Source organism: Passer domesticus, chromosome 8, assembly GCF_036417665.1.
Source record: "Passer domesticus isolate bPasDom1 chromosome 8, bPasDom1.hap1, whole genome shotgun sequence".
NCBI lineage: Eukaryota > Metazoa > Chordata > Aves > Passeriformes > Passeridae > Passer > Passer domesticus.
In genome coordinates, this window is record NC_087481.1 from 58,538,720 (window position 1) to 58,558,065 (window position 19,346).

At 34.8% G+C, this 19,346-nt stretch overlaps 1 protein-coding gene across 22 annotated transcripts in view; it reads right to left on the reverse strand.

The window, feature by feature from the left end:
• The window catches only part of CFAP46 (cilia and flagella associated protein 46), a 75,309-nt gene that overhangs the window by 35,045 nt on the left and 20,918 nt on the right, over positions 1 to 19,346 (reverse strand). For 16 of the 22 annotated variants that reach the window (XR_010367749.1, XR_010367750.1, XR_010367751.1 and 13 more), the window contains 15 exons: positions 18,783 to 18,903; positions 16,920 to 17,043; positions 15,870 to 16,000; positions 14,380 to 14,525; positions 13,733 to 13,857; positions 11,964 to 12,176; positions 10,548 to 10,758; positions 10,054 to 10,203; positions 9,218 to 9,325; positions 7,529 to 7,710; positions 5,645 to 5,776; positions 4,141 to 4,306; positions 1,336 to 1,420; positions 1,090 to 1,228; positions 395 to 578 (listed from right to left, as the gene is read on the reverse strand). Coding sequence is in view for 17 of the 22 variants with exons in the window: in XM_064431666.1 (XP_064287736.1) it covers positions 395 to 578; positions 1,090 to 1,228; positions 1,336 to 1,420; positions 4,141 to 4,306; positions 5,645 to 5,776; positions 7,529 to 7,710; positions 9,218 to 9,325; positions 10,054 to 10,203; positions 10,548 to 10,758; positions 11,964 to 12,176; positions 13,733 to 13,857; positions 14,380 to 14,525; positions 15,870 to 16,000; positions 16,920 to 17,043; positions 18,783 to 18,903 (2,217 nt within the window). In the remaining 5 variants the exon portion in view is untranslated. The remainder of the gene's footprint in view (positions 1 to 394; positions 579 to 1,089; positions 1,229 to 1,335; positions 1,421 to 4,140; positions 4,307 to 5,644; positions 5,777 to 7,528; positions 7,711 to 9,217; positions 9,326 to 10,053; positions 10,204 to 10,547; positions 10,759 to 11,963; positions 12,177 to 13,732; positions 13,858 to 14,379; positions 14,526 to 15,869; positions 16,001 to 16,919; positions 17,044 to 18,782; positions 18,904 to 19,346) is intronic. The other 6 variants (XM_064431671.1, XM_064431667.1, XM_064431672.1 and 3 more) reach the window with 6 other exon arrangements.

Consider the following 19,346-nt stretch of genomic DNA (forward strand, 5'->3'; position numbering starts at 1 on the left):
TCTGTAAACCATCCAAATTATATTCTGAAGCTTCATGTAGTCTTAACAGAAGCAAAAAATAATAATTTGACATCAAGCAAGTTTTATTGGTATCACATGATCAGAATTATGATAAACAGAATGTAACATGAAACTCCACCACTGGTTAAATCTTTGTTTTATTAAAATCACTTGCTACTCTTAAACATTTTTCTTTGGCAGAACTCAACTAAAATTTTACTGGATATAAAGATTCAATCACAGAGAATTTTCCTACTGAAGAGTAATCTCAAAATTATAAAAAGCAATGGTCAACTATATAACCTCCCTACCCATCCAGGAACTTGCAGTCTTATGAATCACTTGAGAAACATCACGGTATCAGCATGGGAACAAACAGTAAGAACTGACAAACCTTCAAAGCAACGATCGCATTTTGAAAACAGCTTAACTGTCCAACAATACTTCTGGAGACTGTTACCAAGTGTCGCCACGTATGTGACAAGTAATCTTCCCTTTCATGACTGATTTTCTGAATGGCCATCATAAACTTGCATTCTGATCCTGCCCTCACTGTAGCCATAAGTTTGAAAATCAGGCTAGAAAAAAGATAAAACAAACTACAAATTACTTGCGTCTGTACCTGTACAGTAACTTTGTGAGTAAGACTAGTTCATATCTATATAGTACAAAGAATGCAAAGCTTATAAACTGGCATACAAGGGCATGAAACCAACTCAGACAAGATTATATAAACAGTACCCTAGATAATTTTGTTTCCATTTAATGAAGATGGGTTTGCAGTTAGGAAAACTAAAGCCTCTGCTATATAGCCACAATTCATGCATCTATTTGCTTGGGAAGCAAGATACTACCTTTATATAAATTTTTAAAAAATTAAATTTACTAATATTATTAGCAGATTAAGGATAGGAAGCACTGCCTATGTGTGTCTTTTTCATGGAAAAGACACAATAATATTTTGTGTTGTAAGGACAGGCTGCTTTAAAGTAATCATAATACTTTGCCAATGCGTATAAAATAAGAAATACTCAAAAGTTTTATACTTCTTAAAATGCTTATTTTAAAAAAATAAGTCAACCAGCTTACAGTTTGTGTCTTGTCTGAGGCAAAACTTGAATAGCTTCATCCAGGAGTTTTAATGCTGTCTCCCAGTCAGCTTTATCAGCATAGATGTGGAATAATAGACCATATAAGGAGGTTCTTAATGTCAGATCTTCCTCAGAACCTTTGAAGTATATTCAAATTATTTATTAATATACTGCAGAATCAGAACAATGATTACAAAATACTGGGTTTTCTTTTATTACCAGATCAACAGAAGGAAGAACATGCCTGGGGGGAAGCATCCGACTGATATCCCAATATTTTGAAAATCCTTTGTAATCCACTGATGCAAAGGACATGTATCTTTCTTTTCCTTAAAAGAAACAAAACAACAAAACAAGACACAAAAAACCCTTTATCTTTCAGTTAATATATATCTCTAAGTATTATTGATCTTTTGTTTTGTCTGTGAACCAGTCCATACAATTGATAGGAATAGTAACCTGTAATTTAAATAGTTTCTTGACCAGATGAAAGCCACAAGCATTAGTCCAGAGTGAATCCTATACTACAAACCCAATACAAAAATAACCAGACTTAGTAATATTAAATTGCTTACACTCATTAAATAACATTAAATCCTGAAGTACTCTTAAGAGAGTCACAGAGTAGCTGAGGTTGGCAGAGATCCTACAGAGCTGTCTGCCTACATGCCTGCCTAAAGCAGGCTCCACTCTTCACCTGTGAAAATTTGACTATCACAAATCTAACCCAAAGGTCAAAGACTTGCTGTTTCCCTCTCCTCTACAGCACAGTTCTTCCTCTTCAAAGAGAAATTCACTGTCTTGTTTCTCAAATAGATTCATATATGACACACTAACCATCAAATACATGTAGGTTGATGTTAAGAAGTTAACTAAGTTGTAGCCACAACATTTGGGTAAGTATTACAACAGCAACATCAAAGATTTATCAGATTTGGTCTAATCAGCATTTACTTCCATGAAGGCACAAAGTTTTTCTAATTCACTGGCCTTCTGCAATGGGTTGGCTGCACCAATGGACATGAAGTACAGATGTTATCCACTTGGATTTCTGTAAGGCCTTTGATATGGTGGTCTGTAACCTTGCTGCTACTGAGTTGGACAGATAAAAGTTTGATGGATGAACTGTTTGATGGAAAGAATTACAGTCACTGGCTCAATGTCCAAATGGCTCAGTGTCCAGAGGAAACCAGTTACAAGTGGTATACCTCAAGGGATACAAATATCAGGGATACTGCAACCGATATTGTTCAAATCTTTATTGCCAACATAGTCAAGGGGATTGAGTGCACCCCCAGCAAATCTGCTGATGACACCGAGGTGAGTGGTGTGGTTGGTTGATGAGAGGGAAGCGATGTCACCTAGAGGGATTGGCAGGCTCAATGAGTGGGCCCAAGGCAACCTTTAGAAGTTCAACAAGATCAAGTGCAAGGTCCTCCACCTGAGTCAGAGCAAACCCCAGTATCAATGCAGCCCGGGGGATGAAACAAGAGCAGTCCTGTGGTGAAGGGTTTAAGAGTACTGGTAGATGAAAATCTGGACATCTGCTGGTAGATCCTTCTCCAGATGTGACTGCATTTAAAAATTGACTAGTTATCCTGGTCAAGGATCACTGGAAATCAGTTCCTGCCTCTCACAATGGTTACTACAGTGTATATGTATTTTATAAACTCAGTAACTCCAGAAATAATCAAATAGAAAGCACTCTGTTAAAGGAGTTTTTTCCCCTAACTGCTATCATAAGTTACTCACTTCTAACTCATAAGAATTACTAACATTTGCAGACATAAAAATACCTATGCTACCCATAACTGTAAATTTTCATTATCTACAAAAAGTAAAGAAAATTAAAGTATTACTTTTTAATACTACTTATTAAGGATTCACTCTGAAATTATGCTGTGGTGGAGAGTTAACTATATACACATAATGAAGTATTCCTTTTCACTAGTTTTAAATGTATCTCCATAAATAACAAACTTTAGGACTGTGTCTATGGGCAATTAGTGTTATGTATCTATACACTGTCAAAGTTCCATTAAACTCACAATTATCACTGTGCTTCCAAGTACACATTGTACCCATCAATTCCTACACACCCAGAATAAGCAGGCTAGTCACCATCACTGATTATTTGTGATTTATACATGGCTTGATGAGCAATGAAAATAAAGGTTTCTATTCTTGTATTATCTCATTTGATGATCTGAGATGCACCCATATTTGCACCACTAAGCTTGGATGCAAAAGTCATCAACAATTGTGCCCATGGAAATGTATAGAAAAACTCACAGCAGCTCCATTGACATGCAAATCAAAACTAGAAAGAGAAATGGATAAGCTCCATGGAGTTTTGAAGTAAAAAGTTGTAAATGTGCATGGAAGTTTCAATGTGTAGAAGAAATTTCACCTGGTGAGATGTGCTATATGACCCACATCACCTGCATACTGTTTCAAGAGGATGACTTCTTTGGAATACACATGCTGTTCATAATCAACAAGGATTTCGTTTTATCACAAATTCCCAGCATAGTCTAAATTTTGTCTCCTTCCTACTGCCAAAGTCCTAAACAGTCTGTTAAAAACCCGAAGATATGCAAAGTAAAACTTTCCTTTTGCAGGTAGAAGACATTTGAGTCTGCAGGTGGGAGAAACCTTAACTCAGTAACTTTTTTTTTTTTTCCTAAGTTAGTGTTTTAGCATCTATTGTCATATTTTCCAAATGTATTATCATACTTACCAGAAGTGGCTTTTTTTTCTGGATTTTGAATATTTTCTAAAAATTCTTTTTTGTAAGCTTTATGAAGTGAAACACTACAGTGAAAATCAGACAGCAAATTACTTTGCAGAAAACTGTTGTGAGTTTGACAATTGTCCAAAACCAAAAGAGTCACCAAATGGAATATAAGAGCATGCGACTGCAGGTAAGAAATCAGAAATGTGTTTATGTCAAATAAGTCACTATTGCCTCTTAGGAAAGGTATCCTGAAGTTTCTTTGCCATCAGCACCAATCGCTAAAAACAAACAATACCTATTAGAAATTCTTACCTGTTTGGTTTTAGATTCTGCTTTAATTATATTCTTAAGAATTATTTTGGCAGGTTCTTTTAACTGTTCTCTGTCACGTGGTGAGCCTAGGAAAGGTAAACATGCATTCCAAAAGTGTCTAGCTGCAAACATGACAAGGGAATAATTTCCAGCTTCACCTGCATGCCTGAAGAAAGGGAAGTAGAACTTTATAAGGAAAAAGAGCCACAGTTTAGCTATAATAAAGAATTTTACTTTTAGGAACATTTGGGTTTAGCTGATCTATGGATCACCTCAGCGATGAGGACTTAGTATAAGGACTCTATAGAAAAGCTATTTTCCATTTTTATATACCAAACAATTACACACACTCAGCAGAACTAGGAATAAATAAGTAGCATATTAATGATAATAATTAATTTTACTATATTTCTGCATAATCTTAGCTCAAGAGCACTCATTTAAACAATAGCAGAAACCTCCTCAAGATGTTCTCGTTGGAGTAATATACTTTTTTGGCTTCCTATTGTGTTAATTTCTCATTCTAAAAACTATTAAAAAATAAAACACCATAATTATTACTGTACTGTGGATTTTGCTTAGTACAGTACCACTGTAACACAAGAATATGCACCAAATGCCACTAGCTGCATTCAAATTGCTTTGAGCATATTACTGCAAATGATACTTTGAATTAATAAAAGTTAATAATACTCCAGATTATGACACAATACAGTACTCATCTGCGTGAGAATAAAGCTTGGCATTTTAGTGAAAAGTTATAGATTGATGTAATGTAATCGCCAATTGAGTAGTGTTACTGTTTTAAAAAAAGCAGGTTTTGGAAACTGTCAATATGATCACCCTCTAGACAGCACTCTTTTGACCACATTTAGACTGCTATATCCAGTTCTAGGCCACCCAATACATGCCAGACATGGAGAAACCACAAGGAGCTCAGTGAAGGGCCATTGAGATGATCCAGGGACTAGACTGCACCTGCCTTGAGAAGAGGGCTACTTGAAGAGATGGCTTTGGGAGTCTCAACAAGGAGAAGTTTCTAAATAACCTAATAAAGTTATTGAAAAGCAACAGCCAGGCTGTTCCCAGTGAATGGCAGGACAGGCAAGAACAGGCATAAATTAAAACAAGAAAGGTTCAGAAATTACTCCCATGGGTACAACCACACAGTGGAGCAGGTTATTCACAGAAGCTGCATGTCTCCATTCCTTGAGGTTTTCACAGCCAGACTGGATAAAGCCCTGGACTGGCCCTGCTTTGAGCAGGAGTCTGAACTAGACCCCTTCTGAGGATGGTATGATTCTCTGACACTACAAAGTCAGCTATATGGAAAGTAGTTGATAAATTTACTGAAGTGCAAAAATTTGCCAAATCCTTTGTTAAAGATTTCAGCTCACAATTATGTTGATTTTTATCAGTCTTGGGAGAAAATATTATGATCCCCAAAAGTGTAATTAAATTTTAGATCTGTTTTATGTTTGTTTTCTCTCAATATAAAACATACCTGGCACTCTGAACAAAGGTTTTTGATGCTGCTACACGCAGATGTTTTCTTCCAGACAAATTCTCCATTGTGATCTTTCCTTGTATACAGGCTGCAATGCTTAACATTTCTTGTCTCACCTTGTTACCAAGCCTGCATAAAGGCAAATATTTCAAGAAGTGCTAAGTCTTACAAGTTAAGATCATACCAATTTCTATTAATGATGTAGTCAAGTTGCTTCTATATAGATGTCCCTTGCTTAGGAAGTTACAAATCCTTTTATTTAGTTTTCTTTTTAAATTAGAAAACATTTCAAAACCAGAATATTTTGTGAAAAGATAGACTAAAATACAACTCTATGGAAAATAACAGTGAAACCGGATTAAAAAAAAAACCTATTACCTTTATTCAGAATAAAGGAATGAACATAAATTTTTAATTTTCTCTCTATTTTTCACTATTGTACATTAAAAAAATACTAGGTCTAAGTTGAACTTATACACCAAGCAATTAAAAACAGAAATCAGGAAAATGAGACAATTTTTGATCCTTTATTTTGTCATGCTTGTGTCTGGTGAAGTATGCCCAGGCTCTGGAGAAATTGATAGGGATCCCACTCCACTATATGTAGAAGAAAATAATGTAGATTTCAGTTCCACAGTTAATCAGTTAAAAATGAATACACAGATAAATTGATACCATTGGTTAATACCATTGATTAATAGCAACTTAGTAAGAAAAGAATGAATGCGATTTGCGGGGGGTTTGGGTGTCCCTGTGGCCGAGCAGCCGCGGCGGCGCCCACGAGAGGGCTGCGCTGTACCAGGAAACACCGCTCCGCTCTGCAAGCAGCAGCGACAACTCCTGGCTGCACAACCCAACATTCGATCTTGCATTAGCTTGCAGATTGCTACATGTGCAGCAAAGAGTCTCTGAATTTCTGTGAAGTTTTGAAATGATCTATATAATATTAAGATAACTTACATGGTTTTATGTGTTCTTAAACCTATGTAGAAAACAACTATGAGTTTCAAGGAACAGGATACTGTTTTTGTAAGTTCAATTATTTTGCGGATTTAAAAAATAAGCACTATATTGTATCTGAAATCTTTCACATGTTTATTTCAAACCTCCTGCATTCAGAAAAACTGCTATTAAATGGAGTTGATTCTTTTCTCTTTGGATAAAATAAAATTCTGCTTTTGGAGGAAATTATTTTTAAAAATAGAGAGCTCAAAGAGTATCACCTTTTTTATAATAAAGGACTCCACCAATAGGTCCATTTATATATACCTTTTGGTTTTGTTTTTTTTTAAAGCCAAATTTCAAAATATCAGTTAAGTAAGAGACCGGGCTTTTAAAGGAATTAGTTACACTCCTATTGCACCCATATGCATAGGTGGCAATTTAGTGCTGTCAGACTACCGGACAGCAGAGCCTGGAATACAGGAACTGCTTGTATCTTACATCACCCCCAGCTTCAACTTGGTCCATGAACTACCTAGCCCTTCAGTGTATTAGAGCCAGATGAGCACTGAAAACAATTTGCTTCATCAAAAGAAGTAGAATCAGCTATTTTCTGCTTAGAGATTATAAAGAGTCAAAATACTATGATTGCCAGAGATCATTTCAGAGCAGCAGTGCTCCCAGAAAGACACCCAACACAGAGATGTACAAGTTTCCAACTCCCTTGGATAGCAAGCTTCATCTGTCTGAACAGGGTCCAGAGCCACAATCTGGATCTCCCATTGCCCTTTACTTTCATTTTCATCTGCAGCTGCACAATTTCTTTGGAAAAAGATTCTTCCATTTTTGATTATGTGACCAGACACATTTACCCTCTTTACTTTCTTCAAAACTTAGTTCAAGTATATTACCATATCATACATAATTCTGTGTACTTACAGGCCATATTTCTTAGTATTTCTATTGAGGACAAAATTCTCATTTGATTCCAAGATCCTTTTGGAACAAGTCATCACTCTTTCATAGTCTTGTGATACATACGCAAAATATGTAAGTCGTGTCAGTGTCTGCAATTCCACTAAGGAATCTGACCAACTGCATTCTAAAGCCAAATCCAGTAACTAGGATTAAAAAAAAAGGTTTAAATTAAAGGTTTTTGTATGCTTTTTTTCACAACCCACCTGGGCACAGAACAAGTATATGATAAAGACATCTAGAAAATGAAAGAGCTACAAGTACAATCAAAATATACAATAGAGAGGCCTCATTCACTGTGTAGTATTAACATAGTGTGTGCAAATCCAGGTATAATTGTGCATGCCTTTTGGCCAGAACTTGTTCTATGTCGTCAGTCATCTTTCGAAAACCAGTGGAATAAACTGGTTTATTCTTTCAAAACTCAGAGCCCATTTCAGTTAAGCCAAAAGTAAGAATGGGACATAGAAGCAGTTTTGCAACAACCAGTAATTGTCATAAGCAGTTCCTGTGTATGCTGTTATATATGTGGCAGTTTGGGAGAGCTTGGGCTCCATAATCTTAGAGGTCTTTTCCAACCTAAACATACATACGTATGGATATAGACAGTTACAGGTAGTTTCATATATAGTTTCATTATAGGATCTAAATGTTTTCATTTAATTTTTTTGTACATGTCAAGGGTCCACCTTTTTACGACAGTGGTAATTGTTAATGAATTGGTCCAAATGAAGATACTACAACACTGCTATACAAAACTACGCCAGTGAAGTGATAGGTGAAGTTAACTCATAATATTTGACATAAATCTGTACACCAACTAGAATTAGATACCTATATATTCATAAGGACCCAGTTCCTAGTTGTCAGTAATAGTTTGTGGTTGTCCTGGCAGCCTGCTAGTTTTATTTCACACAGTCAATCAATAGTAACCAAGTGTAGTTGTGTTCCACCTTGCAACTGTCAAAAGTAAATTCACTATAGTGTGAACTTTTCTGTTGAAATCTTGAATGCTTCTAATATAAACTCAATCCCCCCTATAACTACCTGAAATGAGCTGAAGCCAGGGAGGGGTCAGTGTCTTTTCCCAGGTAACAAGTGACAGGACAAGAGGAAACAGCCTCAAGTTGCACCAGGGGAGATTTAGGTTGGATATTGTGAAAAATTCCTTCACTGAAAGGGTGTTCCCATCCCTGGATGACTTTAAAGGTCATGTGGGTGTGGCACTTGGTGGCCTTGGCAGTGCTGGGGGAACAGTTGGACTCTGTGATCTCGGAGGGCTTTTCTAACCTAAACAACTTTAAGCTTCTATTAAGTTTTCTCCAGAAGAAAAATGAAAGGTTAGAAGTATGGTTCTGTACAGAATTCACCTGAACCCATTATGCCCATCTGATGGTTACTGAAACTATCTGCTAGAGCAACATAAGCATAAACCAAATATTTATATTCTAATGGTATCTGGTCTTTGGATAAATAAAATTATTCTGTCATGAAAATTTCCTTCCTGTCATAAATATTTAATCTCTTGGTTAAGGAAAATAATGGTACAATAAAAGTTTCAAAAAGAAACTCCATTTAAAATTGAATTTGAAATCAAATTCATAGTACACAATTTCTTAAAACTCAAGAGCTTATAAAATAAACCTTAAATACCTGAGATAAACTAGGAACAGTGAAATCCATGAGACCTAAGCCATTACATGAATACATTTCCAGACCAACAAGAATTCTTGCCAGAGGATTTTGTGCTTCATCATTATTCTAAGCAGAAATAAAAAATTTACATTCAGAGATTTTTTTTTGCAAGTTAATATTATTGACATTAATTGAGATGACAAAATACTACTATTAATAATAATAATGTTTGAAAACCTCAGTTTACTCTGAGCAATTCCTGCTCTCTACTGTGTCCTTAAAATGGTTGTTTTTTGTATTTATATATTTTTAATTAACACTGTGAACTCTGAACTACTAGTTTCAACACTAAAAGCCCACATTAACAATACAATGAAGCCAAATTTCATATGCCACTGAGGGTTTCCAGTTTTATGGACACTATAAAATAAAAATATAAGAATTAAATATTTCTTTCCAGCTTACCAGGTCTATAATATATATATATATAAAGGCCATAGCAAATGTTGACATTAATATAGCTGATTTTTCTTAACACTTTTAATGCAGCCATTTTATTATTTTATATTTGTGAATTCACAATCAATTTTGCTCAACAGTCATCACATGATAAACATCACCCTGGCAGCTAACAGCATATGGAAGAGTTAAGAAATGTAGACTCACTGCTATACCCAACGTGAAAAATTTGCTGTGTTCCGCATTGAGCTACAACCAAAATTTAGTTTTACATTATGATCAAATATACAGAAGAAAATGTACCTTGATAATTTCAGTCATTATTAAATGAACTTATGAATTTAACTTTTCTTTGTGAAGTTTCAACACTATGCAGGATTTCAGAAAAATCATACCTCCTCCCGAGTCCCATGCTGATGTCTGATCTGCTGCTGATTTAACTGCTTTGCTTTCACCCAGGTAGCAATGATCTGTTGTTGAGCAGCAATAGAAACTTTTTCATTAGGTATGGTTCCAGTCATTGCGTTTAGGGCAAATTCACAAACCTAAACACCAAGAAGAGAAAAAAAAAAGTGAAATACAGGAGAATGTGGAAAGCTTCTTGTACGGAACATGCTATCCATTAGTTATTTTTAGATTATTGCACATGCATCTCTAAGCCTAACAACATCTCCTTTAAGTCAACCCAAGGCAAATAGAAGTTACAGTCCTCAGCCCCAAGTTGGTAAGGAGCTCCAATGTGCATCTGGGGAGGATTTGTGGTGACAGAAATTGTAAAAGAAGGTAGCTTTTTCAAAAAGAACTTCTACTCTTGAATTTATAGGAATTCGTTCTACTGTAATATATGACAGCAGAATGAAAGAGACTATAAAAAATCAGGGGTTTGCACCTCTAAGGCAACTTTGATGTCAGGAAATCCACTAGGATCTACTGAAAAAGACTGGATGGTATTTGCTTTTTCCTGTTTCTTTGTTGCAGATTTTCTGCTACTCTCTGCTGCTGTATCTTCTATCTTCTCAGCAGGTTTTGGCTTTGGAATCCAAGAAATAATTAGGCCTCTAGCCAAAGCATTACATAACATCAGTAAAATTTCAGTACTTCTGTAGAAGAAAACAAAAATCAGAAATGCATACTGCATCAGATCAAAATAAAAGGGAGGAATAAAGCTATTTATTTCAATAAGCAAGCATTATGTGAAAATCTAGTTTTTTCATAGAAAGCAAAATTATGGATATTACCCAAAAAAACCTGCCAGCTGGTAAAGCAGTTCAATGATTAAAACTACAAAACCCAGAACCAATTTTCAGTTAACACCAATTTTTCTCACTCTTTTTCTTTTTCTCATATGAATAGAGCAACCATTTTCTAAAAAAGTATCATAAACCAAGCCCTTCACATTTTTTATGGTTATCATGCCAATCCACTGCCAAGCGGAAATTTTTGGGGTTTTTTTGAGAAAACATGAACCTAACTATATATATGAGATTATTGGTAGTACATACTGATATAAGTATCAAAATTAATAAGCAGGTATTACCAGTCTGCACAAACTGAAATTTTAAGTTTATTCCCCAGTACTGTTAAAAGAGACTTCTTTGCTGCTGGTCATTACTCTCCTAGTGGTGAGGTCACTCCCAACGAAGTTTCAAAATATCTAGGAATTTGTCCCATAGTCAGTTTTTGACTATGTATCTAGAGTATCTATTCCACAATGATTGATCATTCTCCCCATTGCATTTACTGGAGAGCAGGATTTCTCTAAACCACTGTGGAATCCATGTTCCCCTTTTCATGGTCTACTAATGAGCACATTCCCTTTATTTCTTTTGTTTTCTATTTTCTCGTATTTCAGAAGCAGCAGGAGTCACCTTACGCTGGTTAGAACTATTTGCAATGAACTATATTTCCAAAATTACTCAAATTCAGAGACCTGACAGCAAGCAAATGCATTTTGAGGTGTTGTGCAAATTCAGTCTCAGAGAATTTTCCCAATTTTCTGACTAACTTAACAAAATGCTATTTTGCATGCACATGTTGCTATTCCACACTGAAGAGAAAGCAATATTTATTGGTCTAAAGTTAGTATGGCTTACAGTGTATAGTAACAATGAACAAACAGAAAGGATTAACACTTAATTTTCACAATTTATCTCCAGATCTACTCTATATATACCAAGGCTCTTTCACTGCCAATGAAAGCCAGCAATAAATATTTCACAGCACAAAGTGACTTTCAATGTTTGCAATAATATTTTCTGTGTTTTAGAAAAAAAGAGTATGTTCATATCCAAACATCTCTATTTACCCGTTGTGCCCAACAGTCTTGATGGCTCCAAGAAGAGTCTGCAGATACCCAATAATGTCCTTCTGTCTTCCTGAAGAAATCACATGTCTGTTATAATTTAAGATATACACCACAGCATTATGAACAATCCAGGCTTCATTCAATTCTTCTCCTATTTCAGCTGCACGTTGGAAGTTTTCCATAGCATACCGAGATAAGTTGTCTATCCATAAACTATAAAATTAGTATAAAGAAGCTGTTATTCCAAAACTCCAACACTAGAAGGAATTCTATCGTAAGGTTAAATATGCAGTACTACCAACAAGAACAGAAATTTAATTACTTTTCAGTTGCATTTATTAAGTTCTCATCCACTGACATATTTCACTTCAATGAGAAGATGGTTCAGAAAAGGAAGTAGTATCAATATAAAATGAGTAGTCTCTGACATGCAAATGCTATTAGCTTAAAAAACAGTGTTTATGATTCATGTTTCATCCACAAGTTTGGGTTTTTTAAATGCATGTGTGAATCCAGCCATCAGTGCCAGAAATCAAATAACCATGTCAAGACTCTAGTTGAATATAGATATAGGTGAGGCATGCCATCTGAGAGTTAAGGAGTCATCTTTTTTACTCAAAACTGCATCTGTTCTTGTACTCAAAGACATTTCCAGGTGCTTTGAAATGCTGTAATCATTTTAAATACAATAACTTTTTCACAATCTATGCAATAACTTTTTTTCAATAAATTTATTTTCTTTCTTAATTATCAACATATACTATTACAGTGAAAAAACAATACTAAAAATAAAGTCTTGAATGATCATACAGAATTGCCATGGTTCCAAAGTCATAAAGTCAAAAGCACAAACTGACAATGGGTATTACTATGTCAACAAGGGCACAGTACCAGACCAAAGTCCTTTTTTTTCCTATGGGTTTTTAATCTAATTAAAATCTAATTAGGTAAACTCAAAAATAGCTAGTAGCAAATTTTGGAACAGAGTTCTCATCTTCTTTGCCCCTTGGCCATGATCAGTTTATAATTTTTCCTGTTCTACTGAACATTTGTAATCAGACAGTGTGAGAAACTTTACTTAATCTTCAGATTTAATGTACAGACCTAGGGACACTCTGCCATCCTGATCTCGCAGGACATGACACTGTATCAATAAGGCTGGTATTACTATGAATGTGAACAGCAGAGAGTCTAAGCATCATCTTCAGAAATCTCTCTCCTCCTTCTCCTTCACAAGAAATAATCATGTCAGACTAGTAAAAAAGAGTACTTGCTATATTCTACTCTCCCAAATTCATTTCAGTTGATTGGATGGAGCACACTAGATTTGCAAACTGGAATAATTCATCATATGCATTCAGTACTATGAAATCATTATATGTATAGGAGCTATAAAGCAAGGCAAAAAGTGCTTTTTGATTTGAGAAAACGTATTTTTAAATACAGAATTTAATCATCTAAGTGTCCATGTACAACAATTTAATTATTTTTCAGCTTGGAACACTAGCTTCTAGTTTCAGAGAAATAAATGTTAAATGAAAAATCCACACTCCAGAATGAAAGGAAACCTAAGAAAAAATATCTCAAACAATTTTTTGGATCTTTTTCCCATTTCCCATGACTACCCACAAAAATGAAGAATCTGGTGACAATTTTACTAAGGAGAAACAGTAATGTTACTGTAAACAGTAACAGTTTTTGCAATTATCATTGGTGTCTCATAATAATAATCTATTAAGAGTTCCTTGATATGTATTACAAAAAAGTACCTGTATGTTTTCCATTCTGGATCACTGTCAGGAAGATATCCTGGACGACACTGGTATGTAGCCTCTGGAGGTACAGCATGATCATTCAGTTTGACTCCCTGCAATCTCAATAAATGAACAGTTGCCTGAAAAAACACAGAGAAATAAATTGTCTACCCAGGTTATCATTGTAAAAACAGACTATTACTAACAGAAATTACTTCATATTAGTGCTGTTACCTCTTCAAAAACAAAAAAACCAAAATGTTTTTTCAAATGCTGTACAGGCATGCACAAGTATATCAAGTACAATGCTCAGCACTTCATAAGCTTAAAATTGTCTACAGCTAATTTTACTAAATAATTACAAGGAGAAAAACCCATCATTTATATATGTAAGCTTTTCAATCATGCTGGAACTTCAAGGATCCAGAAATGTAATGTCAGATGTCAAAAATTTACAGTAGAATCTCCTGTAGTGTTATCAGCACCTGCACTAAAACTAGTGCTACGGTTACTTTCGCACAGTATTTTGATAAGGTTGCTTCATGAAACCACTTCCTTTACTTCCTAGGAAGACAGAAAATAACTCAAAATTCCAGTGCTCCCAGATTTGTGTATTAAACAAAACTAAGCAAATAAGAATGACAGTTGTGTAATTTATTTACCTCTGCATTAATAAATCTTATTTCTGCTAGTATTCTGAGTAAATCTGCTTCAAAAGAAAAGGATTTAGCAGGCAGCAATGATTCTCCTGATGAGCTGTCACCTTGACCATCAATCATCATAGTTGCATTAGCTTTGTTCTTCTGTGCTAAAAATAAATAAACCCATTATTATTTCCATGCAAATCATCATCTTCATTTTTAAATTTACAAATCCCTAGATAGTCTTAAATTCACATGGAATAGTTAGAAAGAAAAAATTTTTAAGTATTTCAAGTAACTAACTTTTACATTATTACAATTTATTGCAATCAAAACCTGCTCCCAAGCAGTGTTGAAGCATTTCTTACCTGTGATTTTGCTGCATTTCAATTCATTTATAATCTTCAATACTTGCAGCAAAGAACTTGCTCCAGTCATAGTATGCATACTGAAATTTCAGTGTGAATAGACTCCATGGCCTCTAGTTCAATTTTATTCCATAAATGGAAGTGGAGCATAGAACTGGATTATGCAGAGTCTAGAGTCTTTGTGCATTTGAATCATGGACTGGATTGACTTTCTGGTAATGCACACATTTGTAAAGAGTAAAAACAGCATTCTTTTTCTTTAGTTAATAATGAAGAGAAAAGGCTAAGATTGTTTAATATAAACACAAAGTTTCTAATAACACACCAGTTTCTATTCATGATGCTGTTGGCACATGGTTGCCTTCAGTTTCTGGTAAGTGTACTTATTTTTCTCTTATTTTGTTTGGAAAGAAGACAAAAGACTAAACATGGCTAGTCTGAAGATGCAAAACTTATGAAAGAAAACCAGCAAATTGATGTGCTATTTTAAGTGGACCTTGGAAAAAATGTGGAATAGGTTCAATTAACTTTGGCTAGCGAAAAGAAAAACCATTTCATCTATTCTTAAATGTGAGTTTTACAAATTCCCTGACAAAGCCAACTTTTTCAAAAGCCAGGAAGCAGAGAGTGATTCAAAAGTGCTTTTCCCCAAGTTAAAAAACTCTTAATGTGTGCTAGGTTTCCAGCAGACCCTCAAGGAATAAGGTACAATGTTGGATACCTCAGAGGAACCACTTACTAATAGGAGATTAAAGGGTAAAAAATGTTAACACGAGAGCATCATACTAAGTGACTTACAACCCAGTTTTCTACAGCTCCATCAGGCATGAATGATATGGACCTAGATGACCATTCGCCTGTGTTGTTAAAACAGGTAGATGTGTTTCATAGAAGTGCTTCTCAACAGCACTGGTGAAATACTTCTAACAGCAGAGTACAGCTTCTACAAATAAATGTAATGACTGATTTCTAGATTTGGAAGTAGAAAGAATATTCCATGTATGCCAATATGCGGTGCCAGAAAAGAAACTCAGGGAACTTTGGGAATGGGAGGAAAGAAAACAATACAGTCTGACTCCTTTTAGTCACTTAAATAAATTATTAAAAAGTTCCTTACAACATTGAAAATTATTTGTCACTTACTTGCTTTATGCTTTGTTGCCTCCCTAAACAAAATATCATCATACAAGAGGCAAAATCTACATGCTGCACGGCAGACATCCCACACTTCCTGTTTACATGCAACTTTTGCCAAATCTGCCCAAAGTATAATTCTACCAAAGAAAAAGCATAAATAAAATTAGTTAATAAGCAGGATTAGGTTCCACAGTTCAGGACTGACAAAAATAATCATATCAATAATGATGGCCACCAGGAAAAAAAAATTACATCTAATCAAAATTAATAAATTGAAGACTTCTTGTCAGTAGGAATGGTAACACCATTACTTTATCTACTAAAAATAATGTCTTCAGCATTCCAAGAGACAGAATTCTTCTCTTGGATGGTAGTTCTACTGAAGTTTCAAAACATGTGTGACAACCCTCATTTTCTACCTCATAAAATAAATTAAATATTTCAAAACTAATGTTGAGAATTTAAAAATAAGTCTTGAAAACAAGTTTGGATTTAGAATCTTTTAGAAACAACTGCTTTAATTTTCAGCACAGGAATTTTTAGTGCAGCAAAAAGGTAGACACATCCTTTTAACTAAAGAATGGCAAAAGGATATATAAATAGTCAAAATTAAACCTGTCATTTTTCTAGAGATTAATCTTTCTGACTCTCAGAAAGAACTACTTAATTTTTTTTACCAAAAAAGTTGTAGCACCTCATGTACTTTTTAGGTACAAGGACTTAAAAAGACCCTTGCAAGTATCAATTCTTCATCAAGTACAAGCCTTAATCCATGTATCCCTCTGTAAATTGGGTTCGTATCAATATAACAGGTGAGTTTAAGTGTGCATGTCAGAGAGCAGATTAGAAACAGGGAAAGATACAATTCTGCATAGCATGGAAATGTAACAGAGCTTTTCAGACAAGAAATTATACACACGCTTCCATACGTTGCCAGAGGCTGAAACATTCAACCTCTTACAAGGTACCACCCACTAAAAACCGCTGAGACAGAACCTTTCCTCTTAAAGACTTCTACAAAAGATGAAAGAGACACTTTAGGTCTGTAGAAATTACCTTTCTCTGCCATTTCCATTTCTTAAGTGTTTCAAATGTTCATCAACTTTCTCCACACTTTTAGTATGATGCTGGGCTTTGGCACAGAGGTAGCCTATTTGAGTATTACTTTTACCTGAGAAAACTTGGGGAAGAAATAAAAATTAATGGTAGTTTTTATATATTAGAAATTTTAAAATCCACAAGAACGGCAAGGAATTAGATCCATAATTCCTTGCTGAAGCACTCAAAATCCAGCCCTTTTATCATTTCTTCAAGCTTTCCCCAAACCAATCAACCAATATAAAATCATGTACTCTACCAGCATCTATTTTGGTTTTCTTCTGTATCTTGAAATACAGTTGTCCCATTCAAAACTGATCTATGCTTGTTTATTATCCAAATATCTCAAATACACCTCTTTTCTGACAAGATGTGTAGGGTTCTAGTTAGGTTAATTCAAGAGCAAATGAACCATGTAATATGTAAAGTACACAGTCATTCTGAAAACAGAAAGTTTTTTATGCAACTGAAAGGAAAAAATAACCATATTAGCCTGATGTTCTGTCCTATGTACATTTAATATAATAAATTTGCATATGTATTTTCTTACTCCTTCAATACACGTTTATCTTGGGGCAACTTCTAAGCCATAGAAAAAGCAAAAACTCACTGCTTGGATGACAGCCTAAGAAACAACAGAAAGTTTTCAGAACAAAATTTTATAAATATTATGTCAAAAGAAGTTTTGTAATAGTTTCAATGTTGTAATAATCTTGCTCATTTAAAAGACTCCACCTGGAAGGCTAATGTGTGCTCAGATTTATTCTCAGAGGAACTTCAAAAGTAATTTTACTGTTCTCAAGTTAAAATTTAACAGCAAGGAGATGTCCATGATTTTAATTCTCTTCATTTCACAAACACAATAAATTGTATCACTTTGAATAATCTATGAAAATGTTTTCCAGCAACATAGTTTTCACATTCTTAAAAGGTCTGCACAGAGTGGAATAGTTGATCTGTGAATATGACTCTGGCTTGTAAGTGATTAGTTGATCAAGTTTGAAATGGGGATATGCAAGGTGAACTTTGTGGCCTGGCTGAACAGACAGCATGAGAGAGCTGCATGGTGTTCCACAGCACACACAGGCTGCTCTGGAAGCAACAAGACTCTTTCTGTAGCATTCCCTTCCTCCAACAGGAGAACACTGGTTTTACTCAAAGTTAGTAAAATTAGTCACATACACATACTTACTTTATTGCCAAGATAGTACAAAACAGTTGAAGCAATCTGTTGGATTATCTGGAAAGTCTGCTCCCTATGCACACTTCCTCAACCAGAGGCTGTATAATCACAAACTGATTTTGTTTTTCTGTTTGGGGCATGAGGAATGTGTCCATTTATGTTCCATGTTTCAGAAAGTAAATAATGAATTCCCACCTAAATCTCTGTGCAAAACTAGAGCTCTCAAAGGCAAGATCTTAGAAGAGAAAGACAATTACAATATAGAAAGAATACCCAGTGTAAAATTAATTAACACTGGGTATTATTGGGTGAAATTTCTGAAAACACCACTTAAAAATGACCTTGGTTAAAAACATTCAGGAATTGTACATAGTGAAAATAGAACTACTTAAAGCACAATACAGCACAACAGTAGGATTCAGAAGAATTTGGAGGGGAAATCAACAACTTTTCCAGTATCACCATATACCTTTTTTATCCCTAGTGAAAATAATAGGAAGTCTGGCACAGAATTCATCAGAACTATCACTTCATCTGTATTGCAACATTCCCAATATGTTGCTCCTAGATGCTATATCCAGCCTTTAAGAGGGTGCAAAGTAAAGTTAGTAACTTTAAGTCACAGGCACATACTTTACCTTTAGCTTCATTTTCACTGTCAAGGACTCTTTGAAATGAGTCAGGAGCTAATGCAAGACCTGCATTTACCAGAAGTGATCTCTTTTTCCTCATGTTATCCTTTTGGTTTCCCCTTTTAGCCTACATAAAGAAAAGAACTCATTATAAGGTTCATTTTATATTCCAGCTAGACCTTACTTACTGAACATAACAGAATACACATCATATAACTTGCAACTACCAAAAAATACCCATAGGGATTGTGTGTCTTTAGGTATCTCACACATCATTCCACAGCATGACTGTCATTGAAAGTGACTGTGGAACTTTTGTTGATATTCACATGATTACACCACAGATAATTTAATACGAAGTGCCGTTTCTGCTTCTCATGAATCTTCAATTATATTCCTCGATATATAACCTGACATTATGTTATACCTTTTCAAACAAAGAACAGAATTTATTTACAACCAACAGTAACATATCCAGTGTGCAGTAACTAGGAATTGCTAAAAAATATTTTAAAATCCTGGTCTGCTAAGAACTAACTAAAGTCAGAGGAGGTGGGGTTTTTTAAAGCA